This window comes from Alosa sapidissima, chromosome 7 (genome assembly GCF_018492685.1).
Source record: "Alosa sapidissima isolate fAloSap1 chromosome 7, fAloSap1.pri, whole genome shotgun sequence".
Classification (NCBI taxonomy): Eukaryota; Metazoa; Chordata; class Actinopteri; order Clupeiformes; family Clupeidae; genus Alosa; species Alosa sapidissima.
This window is the reverse complement of record NC_055963.1, coordinates 21,233,034-21,250,517: the sequence shown is the minus strand read 5'-3', so window position 1 is coordinate 21,250,517 and position 17,484 is coordinate 21,233,034. Positions and strand designations below refer to the sequence as shown.

Here is a 17,484-nt window from a genome sequence, read left to right as displayed (position 1 = left end):
TCTGGCTGTACCGTCGAGACTCATAGCCGGTAAACACGGACCCACACAATCACAACCGTTTGTTGCATATAGCATAAAATGTAGGGGGATAAAAAAAACTTGTGACTGGATTGGCGTGACTTTATTTATTGTGATGCAAATATTTGCACTAAAACAGCAATTAAGTCGTTACATTTTAAATACAACACATATGCTGCGGGTAACGTTACACAGTGAGAAGAACAAAATCAATGGCCATGGGAAAGACTAGAGGTGTCCAGATGCATATCTTACTGATCAAGAAAATCAACACGTACGTTAATGCTTTCCCATGTTGAAATTCACAGTGATATTTCCTTCAAGCCAGCTGGCATTTTTGTACAAGTGTACATCCACAAAAAATAGGTTCTTAAAGGGTCAAGGAAGAGGAGTGATGGAGAGGTCCTGCCATGGATTATTAATGTACATGAAACGTGAAAATAAAAATGTAAAAATGTGTGCAATCAGCCAGTTTTCAAATACTCAACAAGTTACAGGTCACACAGCTATTCAAATTGGTTAGATAGATAAATAATCATGTGAGTGACATGCCATGAATGCTTCTCTGATTTCCATATGTTTTTACAGAACAGTTGAGGCATTTGGATCTGATCACAAAGTGCCTTGGAAGGCACACCTGCTATGAGAGGAACCAAAAGTGAAGCTTATGACCGTGTGTCATTTCCTCTAAATAAGGCAAATTGAAAACTTATGGAATGAAAAAAATATAATTTATAATGCAGTGCTGAAATATGGAGTGTTAATGGCAGAGTGTAATGTGTGGTCAGTGATGAGAGTGTTAAATCCAGCTATAGAGAGAACCTTCCAGGTCCAGGGAATACTATTACATCTAGGTCTGTGCTCCATGCACTCCTGAGCTGAGTAAAGCTTACACAAATAGCGTGACTTGTTTCTAAAATAGAAGCTAAGTAGAAATTATTATATCCACTATACATTTTCATTTTACACATGTAACACAGAAGTACAGGTCAACATTCTAATACATATAGACAGAGGGTCCTTCAGTGCATTAAATGTTTCTGATTGGGAGATTTCCTTAATAATTGATAATTATCTAAGTAATTCTTGAAAACTGTTTTTGTGCAACGCATTCATCAAAAGAAATGAAATCACACACAGGATACATTCTGTTCGAATCATGTGGCCAGGATTTGGCACTGTTTTGAATAATTCCGTAAATGGACTATGATCAATAAGTACTTATTTGATAATAAAAAAAGTAATCAACAATAGAAAACATTAAGACATGATTTAAGACATATTTTATGACTAGGGAATTAAGGAAGTTTTATTGGTCACAATACCTATAGGTATAATTGAATACATAATAGTAGCCTACCTTAAGGATAGAAATGTTGACTAGTAGATTCTATTAGTAGTAGACTTGATTAAAATTATAGCAATAAAAAAAGTTACTTCAGAACTTTGAAGACTACTGATTTCCTCTTGCTCTCTGGCATTCCCTCTTGTTAATATCTGTAATTGTGAAAATAAAACTTCATGAGTACATCAGTGTTCTATCAGCTATCCAAATAAATGTCCTTCATATTTAGTGAAATACTACATGTACATCCCTAAGTCTGAATTGAATGTTAAACATCAGGGCACATGGGTTCCATATATCACCAGTAGGGGGGAGTAAACACCTTGCTTGGTGATTTATTTGTGAATTCATTTTTCACTGTGTGCACTGATATCAGTGTTGAAATGTTGTTTGGTCGCTGGTAACTGAGCTATCGTACTTGAATGTGTAGTACAGGAGAGTGGCGGCTAAATGTTGCTAGGCTGTTTTGAGACTGACATGTGGCAGGCATTAATACCGGTAGTAATTAGGCTTGAATGGGCCGTTCTTATTCAGACCCATGTACTTTGCCTGCTCGTCTGACAACTCCGTCAGGTGGGCATCGAAGTTAGGAAGATGCAAGCTGGCCACATATTCATCTGGAAGAAACACAAATTTATGTTCATCTAACATACATTTTCAAGAGACTTGATAAAAAATAATTAAGTATTTTTGAGCAAGTCTTACCCATCTTTTTGGGCAGTAGGTAGACATCTTGTTTGTATCGGCCCTCTGGAGCATTGTACAGTTCTATCAGAGCCAAAGCCTTCAGAGACCCAGATGAGATAAAAATACATCTTAGAAAAACACTCACCATTTGTTGCATTTTCCCATAGGAAAATTCTCAAAGATAAATATTTGATAGCTCAAGGGAGCTAAATGTGACTTTAAATATATGCCATAACTGTCTAAAAATCTCGTAACTATCCCTCTCCACAACAGCTTGGAACAGTACTTTTGTCAAAGACTAATTCAATGTCTTCAAATTGTGAAAATATACAAGCAGGAAATGTAAGCCTAAATCCTTATTTTAGTTCCATTTAATCTCATTGTTGTCAGGCAGAAACTAAGGAGATGATAAGGAGATATTATATTATTAGATTTTATTTTCTTATTTGAACGGACTAAACTAAATAATTTAGTTTAAAACTAAATAACTTGAATTTCCCCTTGGGGATCAATAAAGTATCTATCTCTTTAAATAAAAGGATATTTCCATTCAACATTCATACATTTGACTGGAGACTGGTGAGTCTCTTGTCTGTCACTAGTTTAGACTACGGTAACTGGGAGCCTGGGATCCTTAGTTGGCTCTATGTTGGCTTTGCCAAGCTGTAAAAGAGCAGTCAGCACTGCCAGTTACCTGAGTGGTGGCTGTGATGGACAGCACGAATGAGGGAACGGTGGAACAACTGAGGTTCAGGAGCCGGCCCTGTAGTGGGCGCACAAAACAGATCAAATGCATCGTGAATCAACCATGAAATGAAAGTCTATTGGGAAAACAGGATGAAGGAACTGAGTAGGAAGGCTACCACACCTCTGCTAGCAGGATGACCCTCTTGCCATCAGGCCAGATAACATGGTCCACCTGGGAACGAACCCTTTCCCACGTCAGTTCAGGTGTCCTCAAGCTAGCCTGGGATGATGATATTCAAAACGTTATTACACACAAACTCATACAGTGAAATATATACTCATTATAATCATTAATCATATATAATCATTGCCAATATATATATATATCAAGTCATGCTAGAAATATGCACATATTGCACCACATCAATAAAACTACTGGAACACTCAGATCAACCCCTTTTATTGTACAAACAGAATCATTAAACTCATGGAAAAACACAGGCTATGCATTCTGTTGTCAAATCACACACGGTGCCAGCTGTTGGAAATGTACCATTACAAAAAAAACCTTTCAGGCATATGTTTGTCCAGCACTCTATGGCAAACATGGCTAAAATGTTATGCACAGCCTAAGTGTAGAAACCAACTCAACCGTGTCAGCATAATGCAAACATGCTGTGTGATGTGTGTGAGAGCTCCCAGCATTTCCACACACTCACCACGTCAATCTCTGTGTTGGAGTGACCCATGTTGCACACAATGCAGCCGTTCTTCATACGGTCCAGGTAATCCCTGGTCACTACGTTCTTATTTCCTGGTGACAGACATTGAGTTAAAAACAAAAACTCACATGAAATCACCCAGTGAAATGTTTTAGGTTAAATGTCTACTGAGTTTGCATTTGACCCTTCCTGATACATGCATTTGAGACGCACATGCAGTGAACCCAAAAGCGTCAGACAGAGGGTTGGCGCCACTAGAGCTATGGAGCCACTTGTTATCACGAACCGTATCAGCTCATTTGTACAACAAACACTCCTTTAATCTCCTCTCGTACCTCACACACAGACGTGGGGGAAAAGGTGTAGACGCGTCACTAAATTCACACCTGTATTTTCAAAATACCTGTGCATGTGATGACCATGTCCATCTGGCGAATGACTTCATTCAGCTTGACTACCCGAAAACCGTCCATGCTGTATGAAACACAAATTACAATATTTTTACCCCATCTGGCTTCTATGCATCAACAGCTTAAATATGTTTTTTTTGTGTGTGAAATTATGTGCACATTTGTAGTCATGTCATTTCCCCAATGGTATGAGGCTGAATCTGTTTTAAAACTGCTGTTGTCTGAGTTCACATTGTGGTCCTCACCAGGCCTGCAAGGCACATATGGGGTCTATCTCTGTAATGCAGACGATGGCTCCAAGGGCTTTCAGTGCCATGCAGCATCCCTTCCCCACCTGCAGTACAAACAGCCAGAGCCGAGTAAACATGCTGTCACACTGTTACACCCAAAGTGAAATGGAGAGTAGCCAGCCAGACAGCACCATGCACATTTAATCATGGTGGTGGTTTCGCCCGGTCTCTAGAGGACCATCTTCACTGAAGCGGGAAAATTGTCTGACCTCTCCGTAGCCACAGACCACCACTTGTTTTCCACCGAACATCACGTCAGTGGTCCTCTTCAGGCTGCAGGGCATTGTGAAAACATGGATAAATGATGAGATTAGGTTTCACCGCAAAGTGTTTTTACACTCACATTCAGCTCACCGGGCGGACGCCATAGCTTCATAAAGGCTCACTCACCCATCCAATATGGACTCCCGGCAACAGTAGAGGTTGTCAAATTTTTGCTTGGTGACTGAGTCATTCACATTCATGGCAGGAACACACAGTTTCCCTGCCTTGGACAGCTGGTACAGCCTGGGAAGTGAACACACTCACACGTAGAGTCAATCTGCTACATACACTTACATTTGCATTGCAACTGCGATGCTTCCATGTTTCATACAGACACCAAACGCATTACCTGTGGACCCCGGTGACGCTCTCCTCCACAATGCCCTGGGTCTTCTTGAAAACATTTGGGTACTTCTTATAAACCCAGTGCGTCAGGTCCCCACCATCATCCAGGATCTAATGTAGGAGAAGAGCACACACCACACACTCTTAATGAGAATTATTCAGAGACTGTTCCATATAACATAAAAGTATTTGTAAATGAACACATATCAGGTGTAAATAATATAAATTTGAATCCCTAATCATGTGGTGTTGTGGTGCAGGTACCATATTTGCTTGCCAGCCCTCGGTGTTAACACAACGATCGATGCACCACCAGAAGTCATCTTCAGACTCCCCCTTCCATGCAAACACTGCAACACCTTCAGCAATCCAAATGATATACCAGCCCACTGTCAGTTTTGCCTGAGCAACCCACATGACCCAAACACTTCTGCAGAAGTTGTACAGTTAACCTACTTAAATAAATATAATCCAGATTTTTGGGCAAATATGGTAGAGTTGAAATTACTTTAGCAACAGATTCCCAGTGGAGAGAGCCTCTGACTAACACATAACACATAAAATTATTAATTTCACTTGTCAAAAATCAGATGGGTGTTTACTGTTGAGTAGCCTAAGCAAGCGCTCTAACAAGCTGAAATGTGGGAGACAGGATGTGTCAGGTGTTACGGTGAGTCATGCACTCAAAAACTAAAGCCTTTATCAGCTCTCTCTCTATTGCTCTCTCTCTATCTCTCTATGTCTCTATCTATCACTCTCTATCATTCTCTATCATTCTCTCTATCACTCTATCAGCTCTCTCTATTGCTCTCTCTATTACTCCATCTTTCTCTCTCTATCTCTCTCTCTCTGTCACTTTCTCTCTCTCTCTATCTCTCTGTCTATCTATCTCTGTCACTCTCTCTATCACTCTCTCCCTCTCGATGAGAGCCCTGAGGGCCCCTGAGTGGTTTACCTGACTCGGCCAGGGCAGCGGCCACCTCGTTCTGAGTGGAGTAGATGTTACACGCGGTCCAGCGGCACTGAGCTCCCAGGGCAACCAGGGTCTCCACGAGGACCTTAGGGAGAGAGAGTGCGGAGCACAACTTCAGTCAGAGTGAGAGCAGCAGCAGGCGGCAAGGAAAGCGATTAAGACTTAAGCTTTTACACGGTCAAATCCTAAACTGTAATCAACAACATTAATGAAACCCAAATTTACAAGCCACAGAAGCGTGGCCTGTTTATTTACTCAGTCAGACAAACACAGTGGATCAATCTTTATTGATATTTTAAGCAGTCGTAATGCTCAGTGTTTTAACCACAACCAGGGGTGGTGTACAACAGTGGAAATGGAGATAAGGGGATGCTTACGGCCGTCTGAGCTGTGATGTGGGTACAGCCGACTATTTTGGCCCCAGCTAGAGGCTTCTCCCCCTGGGCTCGCTTCCTCAGCGCCATCAGGGCAGACATGTCTGTGGAGGTCACAATAGGGGTCGGGGGGAAAACACAAACGCTCATTAATTACAGATTAACAAGATGGTGGACTTCAAACTGCACTCAGCTTGCTGTAGGGGAGAAAAGAGGGCATGTTCTGAGCAGTGGAGAGAAATACAAAGAACTGGGGTTGAGGGCAGGGTGGGGATGGTGGGGGTGTTAGGGGGTTTTGGGAGTGGAAAGAACTCAGGTTAATGAACGCACTGAAACGCATGTGACAGTCTCTCGATGAGCCTGCCACAAACAGCCGTGAGGCCTGGCAGGAGGAATAAAGCCACTTCCTCGTCACTTAGGCCAGCACTGCGAAACACGCCACTTCTTAAGATCAGCAGCACACCTCCAGAAAGCACTCAGCGCTCCCCCGCAACACATTAAACACGCCAACAGCTCACATCCTGCCCACTCATTAAGTAACGATGCCCAGTCATCCGATGTGCAAATGCATTGGTCGTGTGTTTAAGTCTACCTAAAATTCATCTTTACAGAGAGACATAATGTGCAAATGAGTGAAGTAATATCTTGTGCACAACCAGCAGTGGGGACTAGGCTTTAACCCGCTCATGCATTATGGCTGAGAGAAGGAAACGTTAACGGTTAACTCTCACACTGCCAGAGCAACAGAAGGGGAACCATGTGATGTTCAGTTCTGCAAATGCAGAGTCTCTTCCAAGAGTCTTCCCAGCCTCTCTGGGTAATGTTTTCTTTGTTACAGCATTTTCAGCAGATTTCATAAAACAGTGGTCTTATTTCACAGAGTGCAGGGGAGTATTGTTGCGCTCAGATAATCTAGAGTTTAGCCAGGTGCGTTTGAACCAAGAGTTGAAGAGAGAGAGAGGAGTAGTTCGCACACTGAAAGAAATTACTTAAACAAAGTCTTCAGAAAGGAGTTTTTCCATTTAATTTTGGGAGCAAGAGCAGACGTTTCAGCCGTCCCGGCTATTCTCAATGCTTATTTCACAGAGTGACATGTACCTTCCCAAAGCGCATCACCTACTACCAACTATGCTTGTATGAATCTCTTTGTGTGTGTGTGAGCTAGTGTCTGAGAAATAGGGGGAGAGAGAGAGAGAGAGAGAGAGAGAGAGAGAGAGAGAGAGAGAGAGAGAGAGAGAGGCTGCTCTCCAAAAAGCATTCCTGTGTTCTGACAAGAATGCTTACTTAAAGATGCAGTCCACAATTTTGTTTTACCAAAAGTTATTTTGAAGTTGACTACTGAAGTTTATGGGGTAGGAATTGCAAAACTGCACTTTAACACCCACCATGTGAAGAATCATTCAAAATCTGAAATACTGTATGTTAACTAAGGGTTTCAAAATATAAATGGTATTGATGAATAATAATAATAGAAATAATACATTTTGTTTATGAGTTCATCTGGTTGCCTCTTCATTATACATTTAGTGTTCTTATTGTATGCTTTTATACATGTGTACACAATTAAAAAAAGATGAATTACACTGATAGCAATATCACATTTTCTATAGATATCATGATATTGTTAATTGTTTTGGCCACGGTAATCATCTCTTGAAAATCTGACAGCCCTAATGTAAATACAAGCCACTGTGCTGTGATACTTGCATCGCTGTTTGACTGAACATGCTCAGAATTTAAGTGTGTGGTCTGTAAAACTGGCTGAAGAGGAAGATCAATAATTTGCATGACTATAGTACAGTTACATAAGGAAAATGTTGCTGCCATTGGCTTTATCCTGCCTGAGGCAACACATACATCTGGAACAATTCCACTGGCTTCACTGACAACTTAAAAGCACTTGAAATAAAACCAGCGTGTGTGTGTGTGTGTGTGCATGTACATCTTTGGTGCATGAATGTGTGTGTGCGTGTGTGTGTGTACATCTTTGGTGCATGAATGTGTGTGTGTGTGTGTGTGTGTGTGTGTACATCTTTGGTGCATGAATGTGTGTGTGTGTGTGTGTGTGTGTGTGTGTGTGTAGGAAAGAGAGACAGCCAGAGACACAGGAAGTAGACAGTGTAATGACTTGGTCAGATTACACAACTTTTTTTGACTTCCACGATGGTCTTTTAGGATTGACTATGTCAGACTATGCAATCATATAACCATAAATTATTGCCACGTCTTGGTCGTGAGATTGTCCACATTACAAGACTTTTTGTTGTGGGGTTGTGGAACGTCGCAGACAATAAATCGCTGGTCGTTGAATAAGTCACATTACAAGACACGGTCCTCCTTCGGTGTCATTCCCAACCTCTCATATTTGGGTATGACACTGAAAATGTGTCGGCTGCGACAGAAATCATGGAAAAATCGGGCTGAAATCCTGTAATCTGACCAAGCCATAATCGTGTATATGTTTGTTTGTTTGTTTGTTTGTTTGTGTGTGTGTGTGTGTGTGTGTGTGTGTGTACTAAAGAGAACTCCTACCTTGCTCTGCGATCTCTATTTCACGGCGGCCAAACTCCGCCTGCTTGATGTTTTTCACACAGAAGTCACTGCTGCCCTTGGAGTTGACCTGGTTCTTGTCCCGCGGAGAAGACTCATCATCAGAGCTGTCCGTGTAGGAGGCCGCTGGAGTTCACACATAACACAGTTCACACTTAATGACATTAGCACAGCCAGTCTATCACGCAGTCAGCTGGGCCACTCTACTTTGATGAGTGCTGAGCGATTATTGATAGATTCATGCTGTGGGGTTATGACTGAGAGAGAGGGACACTGGGCCCTGGGGCCCAGCCATGTTGTGGAGAGCAGATCAGAGGCTGGACAGACCTGAGCTGTAGCTGTCCGTTGAAGACTGGGAGATTGAGCGGGACAGCGAGCGCCGGCCTGCCTTGGTGGGGAACTTGCTGAACTCCTGTTTGTCCTCCTGGTTGGCAAACTGGATCTGCTGTGGAAACAGAGAGAGAGAGAGAGAGAGAGAGAGAGAGGGCACATTAGCTGTGAATCAGACTGTCCATAAATAGATGACAGGATCATTCATGCATCAGCCTCAAGATTTGGCTCAGGTGTTTTTTTTATTGTTGCCAATAGTGATGCAGACTCAGCCAAATGCCTGTCTATGTCCTCTCACCTTAAATCACCTTGACACTCAGCCCAGCTCTGAGTGTTTGGTGTTTAGACAACATGGATGCTGATCTGTAGACGCCTGACTTTGAAACCACAACAGCCGTGTCTGTCTGGGAGATAAGTGAGTCACCACTTTGAGTGGTAAGGCAAGGTGTTTTCTTCCGACTTGTTTAGCATTCAGACAGCCTCCGTGTTTCGTTTACAGGTTTGTTTTTTATTATTAAGATTGACCTATGCGTATGGTGACAAAGTGACGCACAAGCAGTGTGCGTCACTTTTCACCCATGACCACCTCAACCTTGACACTGCACCATGCACTTGTACTGCCATAGAAATGTTAGGTCAGCACAATTTTTGCTGCACTTTTTCCCTGAATAGAATGAATATGCACTACATGAAATATAAGTGTATATTTTAAATGCATAATTATTATTGAACTTTTCATACAAAACACTGAGTTTTAATGCTTTAATGCTGCTATAATTTTAATGTGCCGTAGTAAATGTATTTGTTATGATCTTTTGACAGAGTAACATTTACATGGTTGAGTTGATTGTATCGATGCAAACAATGTCAATCAGAAGGCACTGGATTAATCAATGTTTTTGCAACAACTGCATATACTGCAATATATCACATGTACAGTATTTACCTATAACTACAAGACACTATGGGATTCAGCAGCGCACAGTAAGATCACTATGTGTTCCTCTCCAAATATATGTTAGAAGGACGCATCATTTTGTTGTCAAGACTAACAATATGAGAATTTAAGACAAGGCTTGGATTCGATTCTGAGGCATGCACAGAGCGGAGCAGGGCAAGGATTCCTCAGAATCCTCACCACGTCCGGATGCACGTGAGCTGGTAGGAGACAAGAGCTCAGTGCCACGCAATGCCCCCCCCCCCCCACCAGGGCACAGGCTGCACCCCCAGCCCACTTATCAGCAATGCTTCTCAGATTTCCAGGCTGACTGACTGAGCGCCCGTGAAGAGGCCAGTGCTCGCTGGCGCTGTGTGGCCTAGTTCACTTGGACAGGGGCATGGATCTTAGTTTTCGCCATCTGCCTGAGAAACAACCCCCTTTCACTCACATGTCCCGGACAAGAGCAGGGTGGAGAAGCAGCCCACCACGAGGCTGAGGTTTCACCTGGGCCAGTGAGATTTACACAGGCACGTCACAGATAAATCAGAGGGCTCTTTAAACGTTGGCCCAAATTCTATTTTAGATCCCATTCCACCACACATGTTTATGTTTTATTTTCAAATACTGAGGACTCAGCTGTCGATGTGCATCACCAAATGTTTCAAAGCTGTTTCATGAAAGCACTGCAAGTAAAAGGAGATGAGCTCACAGTATATTCACAAAGCACTCAGTGAAGGGGACTGGCCTTGGATCAGCTCCAAATATCTCAGTAAACTTAGCCCAGACACATCATGAAATAAAAACACAGTCAAAACCCTGTGCATGATTTCTACTCAATGAATAAATTAATGATTGTGCATCTGTACTTACATAATAACAGTACATTTTATAAAATGCGTCCAGACATACATCAATGATGTAATTCTTATGATGTTCATACTTTGTATGCATGTTAGTGTCCACATATTACAGTAGTCTTATAACTATTCCTTTATTTGGTTATAACCATCTCTTCATATATCAGTATTGTAGTGGTGGTATTTTTCCTGGTCAGAAAACAATAAGAGTTCAAAAGCTTTAAAAATGATTCTGAAATCTGATTTCTATACTGTTAATTGTAGAGTTGTTGAGTTATAAAAATGCATAATAGTTATATAATGTATGGCTAGTAAATGCTTTACCTTTATATACTTTAAGCAACCCACTACACCCCATTATTATTATATTACCAAATATTTGGAGAGATTTAGGTGGGCCTTGTTTTGACTGCAAACTTCTATGGGTCCAGAAAGTTGACATAACAGACAACTGATGATTCAAAGAAACGTGAAAGTAAAACACACTTGCATGTGAGCTACAGTTTCTGACACTTAGGGTACAAATGCCTGGAACCTCTGGGTGGACCTAGCAGCCCTTGTGTGTTCACAGTATGGAGTACAAAACATGGCATACCCTTAGAAGCTAAAGCATAACAAATAATACCCTTAGAAGCTAAAGCATAACAAATAATATATGGTAATATTGTTATATAATGGAGATACTTGACAGTACAGCTGTATCCTTTTGTCCAACTAGCCTAAACCAATATTGTAAATTGTACAGATACATGTAAACATAATTTGATTCTGAGCAGCAGACTGTTCTAATATATACATGTTGATGTAAGAGAAGCTTAATGTAAAAAATATATATATGAGAAACAATCATGTTGTATACTCTACCCAAACCTTGACTCTCAAGTCATGACTCTCACTAATATGCAAGCATTTCCAATCATGCACTAAAAGCAGGAATCCAGCTTCTTAAAACACTAATATATGAAACCCTGAAACTCAGATTTAACTCTGTGTTTCATCCTGGCGTAAGGGCAAGGTTGACTTTTGCATCACTGGCTTTACCAAATCAAGAGGCACTTTTGGGCCTCACATTTTTAAGCTGTTCAGTTTTATTACTACAGTGGCTAAAGTGTTTCCCATGTTGACTATCACATCCTTCCAAGAGAGCAAACAACCGATCATCTCTAGTTACAGTGCTACACCTGCCCTATAAAAGCCCCTGGCGGGCATCACTGGGTAGCCAGGATGCGCCAGCAGCACTCACCCTGTGCCTGCTATCATTCTGCTCCATGTTTCCTGTGCGTCTCTGTCCACCGGCTCAGCAGTCTGATATTACATCCCATGTGTGCTCTCCCAGCAGTTTGCTCTCACACACACAGGGGGAGGTTCCCTATTGTCATGATTTTCATATGGCAAACTTCAGGCAGGAGTGGGTGGGTGGGTGCGGAGTCCAAACCCAGAACCTCCACCAGTCATAAAGCTGACCCCCCCACCCCTTCTCCTCTCCCCCCACACACACACACACACACACACACCAACCTCTTATGTATGAATGTCTGACTGCTTTAACCCTCTGCAGCACCAGGAGGCACAGACAGACACACAGGGCAGCCTGCTTGTGGATTCCTGAGAGGGATTTGAGAATGCCTTCCCCCACTGAAGAAGGAGGAGGAGGAGGGGGAAAAAACAACAACTCACAACAAGTGATGTTGACTTAGCCTCTGATCTGTATTAATCTAAAAGCGCAAGTTCCCGAGTGTAGCCAGCTTTTCACTTTCCCGCTGAGGGCTCGTCGTCTGGGAGTGCTAATAAAAAAGGACTCAGGAGGATTTAAGGACCGTTTCCATGAACCCTGAGCACTGACGGACAGCCACTGGAGCTCCATCTTGAATCCCGGCTAAAAATATTCCGCCCCCCCCCCCCCTCCTCCTCCTCCTCCTCGCTCAGTGTCTCAAAGAGTCAGCCGGGTCACGGACTCGGGCCTGACCGTGGTCAAGCAGTTGATGGCAGAGCGGCCGACCGGCTGAGTAGTGTGACTCCGCTAATACCTGGGCCACACACACAGTGATGCCAAGCTTCCTTTGGAGCTTTCTCCGACTTTCGAGTAAAGAAGTAGCATAATATATGGCAGTAAATAGAAAAACAAGCAAAGACAAATGGTCAATTCATGCCATGGTTTATCTTAACAGGACCTTGGTCTATAAAATGCCAGTTGAGGGAGATTATGAATGATGTCATATTGCATTTTAACATGGAAATGTATATATCTAGTTAACACAAATTGAGTTGAACTGCTGTTGGTAGGTTATCTTTTGCTGATATGGAACTGTTATCAAACCTTTTAGTCTTTTACTTTAATTGCTACTTTATAAAGTTAAAGAAAGACCAAAGTTCACCTCAACAACAACACCTCCATAATATCAGTCAGTGCACGGGAAGTCCACTATGCTAAAATTACAAGAACGATGGCTGCTGAACCTTTCTATAAGTACAAGTAGGTTAAGCCAACCAAAAGCTGTGGATAAAATACACTAAGTAATTCGTTAGGCTAGCTTACCAGCATCTGTTTGCACGAAACCCCACGCATGACTTCATCCACTGCTGGTAAAATGGAGTCGGACATTAGCAACTCATGTTCACACTGCAGCACAGTATATTTTGTTCTTAGTTTTGGTTAAATAACAACAATATGGTTTCCCAGACCCAAAAGATTACACACAATCTAGCAGTATTCCTCTGTCCTTGAGATATTCATTTCTGGGTATTCGCATTATGATCAAAGGGAAGCGAAGACTATGATTCAGACACAGACAAGCTTTTCTGGCCATTTTCATTCAGTGTGAGACCTGAGTGTCTGTTTTTCCCCTAAACATTGACAAGACCACACCAGCATCACAGGGGTCGGAAGGTCACAGCCCTTACGCGACGCCAACATTCAGACAGAGAGCGCAGGAGGAGAGAGAATGCTCCTGAGGCGAGGCACACCAGATGTGTCAAATTTCTCAGCTTATTGCAACTTTTTTCCCCCAGGTTATCAAAATAACGTTCACCAGAGGATCGGTTGTCCAAGGCACTGCCCACGCAAGCCTGCATGCGAACACAAATGGCGAGCATCAGATGGCTTTCTGCGGATCTGTGTGGACAAGACATCATGAAGAGCTTGCAACTGAATGCTTGCTGTACACAGACTGAGTGTTCATGGTATATTTGCCATTGCACCCCACACAACAATGTTTTTGTTTTCATAGCTAAAGGATGGTATGGCCGCTGTCCCTCCACACTAGGAGAGGAATACATCTGGCTGAGCCAAACGAAGTTAACTCTCCCCACCTGAAGCAACATGAACATAAGTCACGTGGCAACAAGAACATGCATAATACACACAAGTAGTGAGAACAGAGATCTGAATTATTGAGTGACTTTCTGACATTATCTATTTATGTGTTTTCATCATTATTGCATTTCAAGTTACTCTATCTTATATCTGTTCAGAAATCTGTGACACTTTAAATTCTTACAAGTGAAGCTGACATCAAAGCTGGAAAATACTGAGTAGACAAGAGGAATCAATAAACTGGCTTGATATCTATGGAATTCCTTGCATTCCTACCATACACTGGCATCTGGAAGAATGTTATGTAGTTATATGCTTTGAAGAATGCAAGGAAACAAATCCACTTCATTGTATAATCACAATAGAGAGAACTTTAAGAGAATGTGTTGTGCTAGAGGGCTATGCTGAGGCTGGCATAGGCTACTGATGCACTTAACACAGGCTGGACAAACAGGTCAGAAATGTCAATCGTCCCCTAAGTTCTATCTGACATTTTTATCAAAATTGAGTTATTGACGTATTCTTATTCTGTGGCAACTTAAGGTAAGGTAAGGTGAGGTGAGGTGAGGTGTTTCTTGTAGTTGCATTGCATTTTTTGACATTATCTAAAGAGGTTTGTTCCACTTAGTATAACTATGGAATTCTAAGACTTTGAAGCTCAATATCTCAGAACTGCTCGGAACGTAGATAGGACCTTATAATTCTAAGGGGACAAAATGTCAAAAGGATACTTGTATTTTAATGATACGAGCAGAATAATGCTGGTAAATAAAATTAACTTTATTGGAACAAACAGTTCCTTAAGAAAAACAAGGTCTGTTGGCTGGTGAAAATCTCCCACAATCAGGTAGTGATCTAGTCTCTTCCCAAGAGATTTGTTTGTTCTGAGTCATATGAGAATCATGGCTATACACTCCAAAGATACTTTACACCATGACCTTTTATGCCACCAAACTCCCATGGTGCATTTCATCCTGAACACAAACAGTCTCTGAAGTGACTGTGCCACTGTTTGTTTATAAAAAGCTACAACCAGAATTTCTAAATGTATGGTAGTTTCACCAGTTTGAGAAGATCATTCCCAAAGCAAATCAAATTAATACTCTTCCTGATAACACATACGCTGCTGTATGCTTAAGAGCGTCTTTCAAAAGTCAAAGATATTAGTTTCCTCATTTGGTTCATTTTTGTCACAACAGAAAACCGGTCATTGTTTCAAAACCAGGCACATTTTCCAGGAAGCAAGAAATATTTTTTTAACTCTAAAACTAACACCAGTGAATAGATGTATCACAAAGATATTTAAAATACAGAAAATACATTCCAGGTCTGGTGTACCATGTTTGTGCACAATGTTTATATACAGCTTATCAACCCATGCATATGAAGTAATATACATTGATTGCATTGACTAAATGGCAATGCTTAGATAATCCTTAACAGTTATTCAGTTCTGAATTTGAAGTTCATCAGCCACGTTTAAAATGCATGATGCATGATGCATGCATGATGCATTTACCTTAAATCCTACCAAAATTATTAATCTGATGGGTATTCCTAACTGTGATGAATTATACATTTAGCTTTAATTTCAGAGATATTATTATTGTGCACTATAAATGGTAAAGCAGAGAGCCAAAACTATGGTAAAGCAGAATGCATCACAGGAGATTAAAATGCCTTGTGATCTGAATATAATCATCTATATAAAGCTGGAGTAACATGGCTCTGTCCTATCCAGAAGTGTGCTCATGCCACTTCTATTTAAACATCCCATTACATCCCAGAGCCTGGCTGGTCCTACTAAACATACAAGTGGTCAATATTTCTATGATAAAATCTGTCGGGGTTGGGGGGGACTTGGTTAAGCCTTTGTCGGGCCCCCAGATAAGCCTCGCCTGTTTAAAACCATTTCCCCATTACACATAGCAATAGTTGGAGTGTTCTCCTGGTTACACAGAGATCGGTAAGCTCCTTTCATGCCTGGATACTCATGGCTAAGAATGATAGCATGGCTAGACTGGTGAAGGGTAAACTGAAAAGCTGGCAATTTATCTGTTACAAATCAGGAAATATTATACCTCTTGATAACAAACTATTTGAGGACAGCGTTTCACTCTACCTGATTTATTGCTTGATTACCACAGCACTATGAGGAAATGTCCATAACAATTTAGTCAGCGACTTGGCATGCCAAGCTAGGTGTAGGCTACTATATTTAGTACAATGAAGCAACCTAACGTTACAAGTAGCGTAGAGTTTGCTGTAGCCTACCAACCAATTAATACATTACTGTCCCCTAGACTGCCATACAGAAGCCTGATGATAACCGACCCGTTTATGTAAAAGGAGACTGCATCATCTCACCACAGACATATTTAGTTAATCAGTCTATAGTTTTACGCAGTTTTACACAGTAATTAAAAGCTGCTTTAATATTTTATTAGAAATACCTAGGAGCATCACATCGGATGCTTTAACAGCAGGGTAGCCTATCACAGATCCCTGCAGATCACGACTGACTCGCAACAGCTTAAATAGGCAAAAGAATGGACGTACGTAGGCCTAATACGGAGTTTTGAATACATAGCTTTCATGTTTACCCCACAACATGTCTGATATATAGCCAGGGCTTACCTTCTTGACAGATTTGTGAGTGGGGACTGCAGTAAATGCTGCGGACAGTTCGCCCACGTTCATGTCGGTGTTCTTGACTGTCATCGCGGAGTATTTTTCAGCCACATTCTCGCTCTCCTTCACTTCTTTACTGGCCTGTTTCACCTCCAACTTTCCATCCCCATTTGAATCTGTCATTGCAATCTACTGAGCAACCCGAATGAATGATGTCCGATTCCTTTAGCTATTAACGCAATGGAGAGCCTTCTCACGAGTGTCACCTTTCTCCCCGTCCTTTCTGCGTAGCCTTTACTTCGGAATTTGCTAGTGTATACTGACAAGTGGGCATTAAATGCTGTTAACACTGCATCAACAATATTTTAATGCGGATTATGTTCGGACGGTGGTTCAGAGTTGTCGTCGACGTAACTCCACAACAAACCAGAAATAACCGACGATTCAATTTCACTGTCCAGTTGACAGGAAGCGTAGCAGTTTGTTGCAGCTAGTACCTGAACATGTAGGCAGTGAGTGGGAGGGGCTTGTCTAATAATGGTGCACTCCTACCACGGTTCATGCACACTATGGTGCATTCTCTGCGATACACTAGCAAAGGTTGTACGGCCAACGACAGAACATGTAGGCCTACAAGTAATGTGTAGGCTACTGTACACTGATACAATTTCACATAATTCCTAATATAGTTATTTATATGTGTAACTTCTGAGGTTTTAAGACTACTTAAAAAAAGGAGTTCCTGGAC

At 41.7% G+C, this 17,484-nt stretch overlaps 1 protein-coding gene across 5 annotated transcripts; it reads right to left on the bottom strand.

Moving 5' to 3' along the window:
* Positions 1-110: 110 nt before the first annotated feature.
* On the bottom strand, positions 111-17,238 carry ahcyl1 (adenosylhomocysteinase-like 1). Of its 5 annotated transcripts, none has more exons than XM_042096762.1 (17): positions 16,743-17,238; positions 8,993-9,110; positions 8,648-8,791; positions 6,119-6,219; positions 5,724-5,826; positions 5,033-5,127; positions 4,773-4,879; positions 4,550-4,666; positions 4,369-4,432; positions 4,115-4,203; positions 3,863-3,933; positions 3,457-3,551; positions 2,919-3,017; positions 2,745-2,813; positions 2,069-2,147; positions 1,860-1,980; positions 111-1,515 (listed from the first exon to the last, which is right to left on the bottom strand). In XM_042096762.1, the coding sequence occupies exons 1-17, from the start codon at positions 16,917-16,919 to the stop codon at positions 1,509-1,511; spliced, it is 1,656 nt and encodes a 551-aa protein (XP_041952696.1). In that variant the 5' UTR covers positions 16,920-17,238; the 3' UTR covers positions 111-1,508. The 5 variants fall into 5 exon arrangements, with proteins under 5 accessions (XP_041952696.1, XP_041952698.1, XP_041952699.1 ...); XM_042096764.1 differs by lacking the exon at positions 16,743-17,238 and adding an exon at positions 12,036-12,123; XM_042096765.1 differs by lacking the exon at positions 16,743-17,238 and adding an exon at positions 12,036-12,077 and having other exon boundaries at positions 8,993-9,107.
* Between the last annotated feature and the right edge of the window lie 246 nt (positions 17,239-17,484).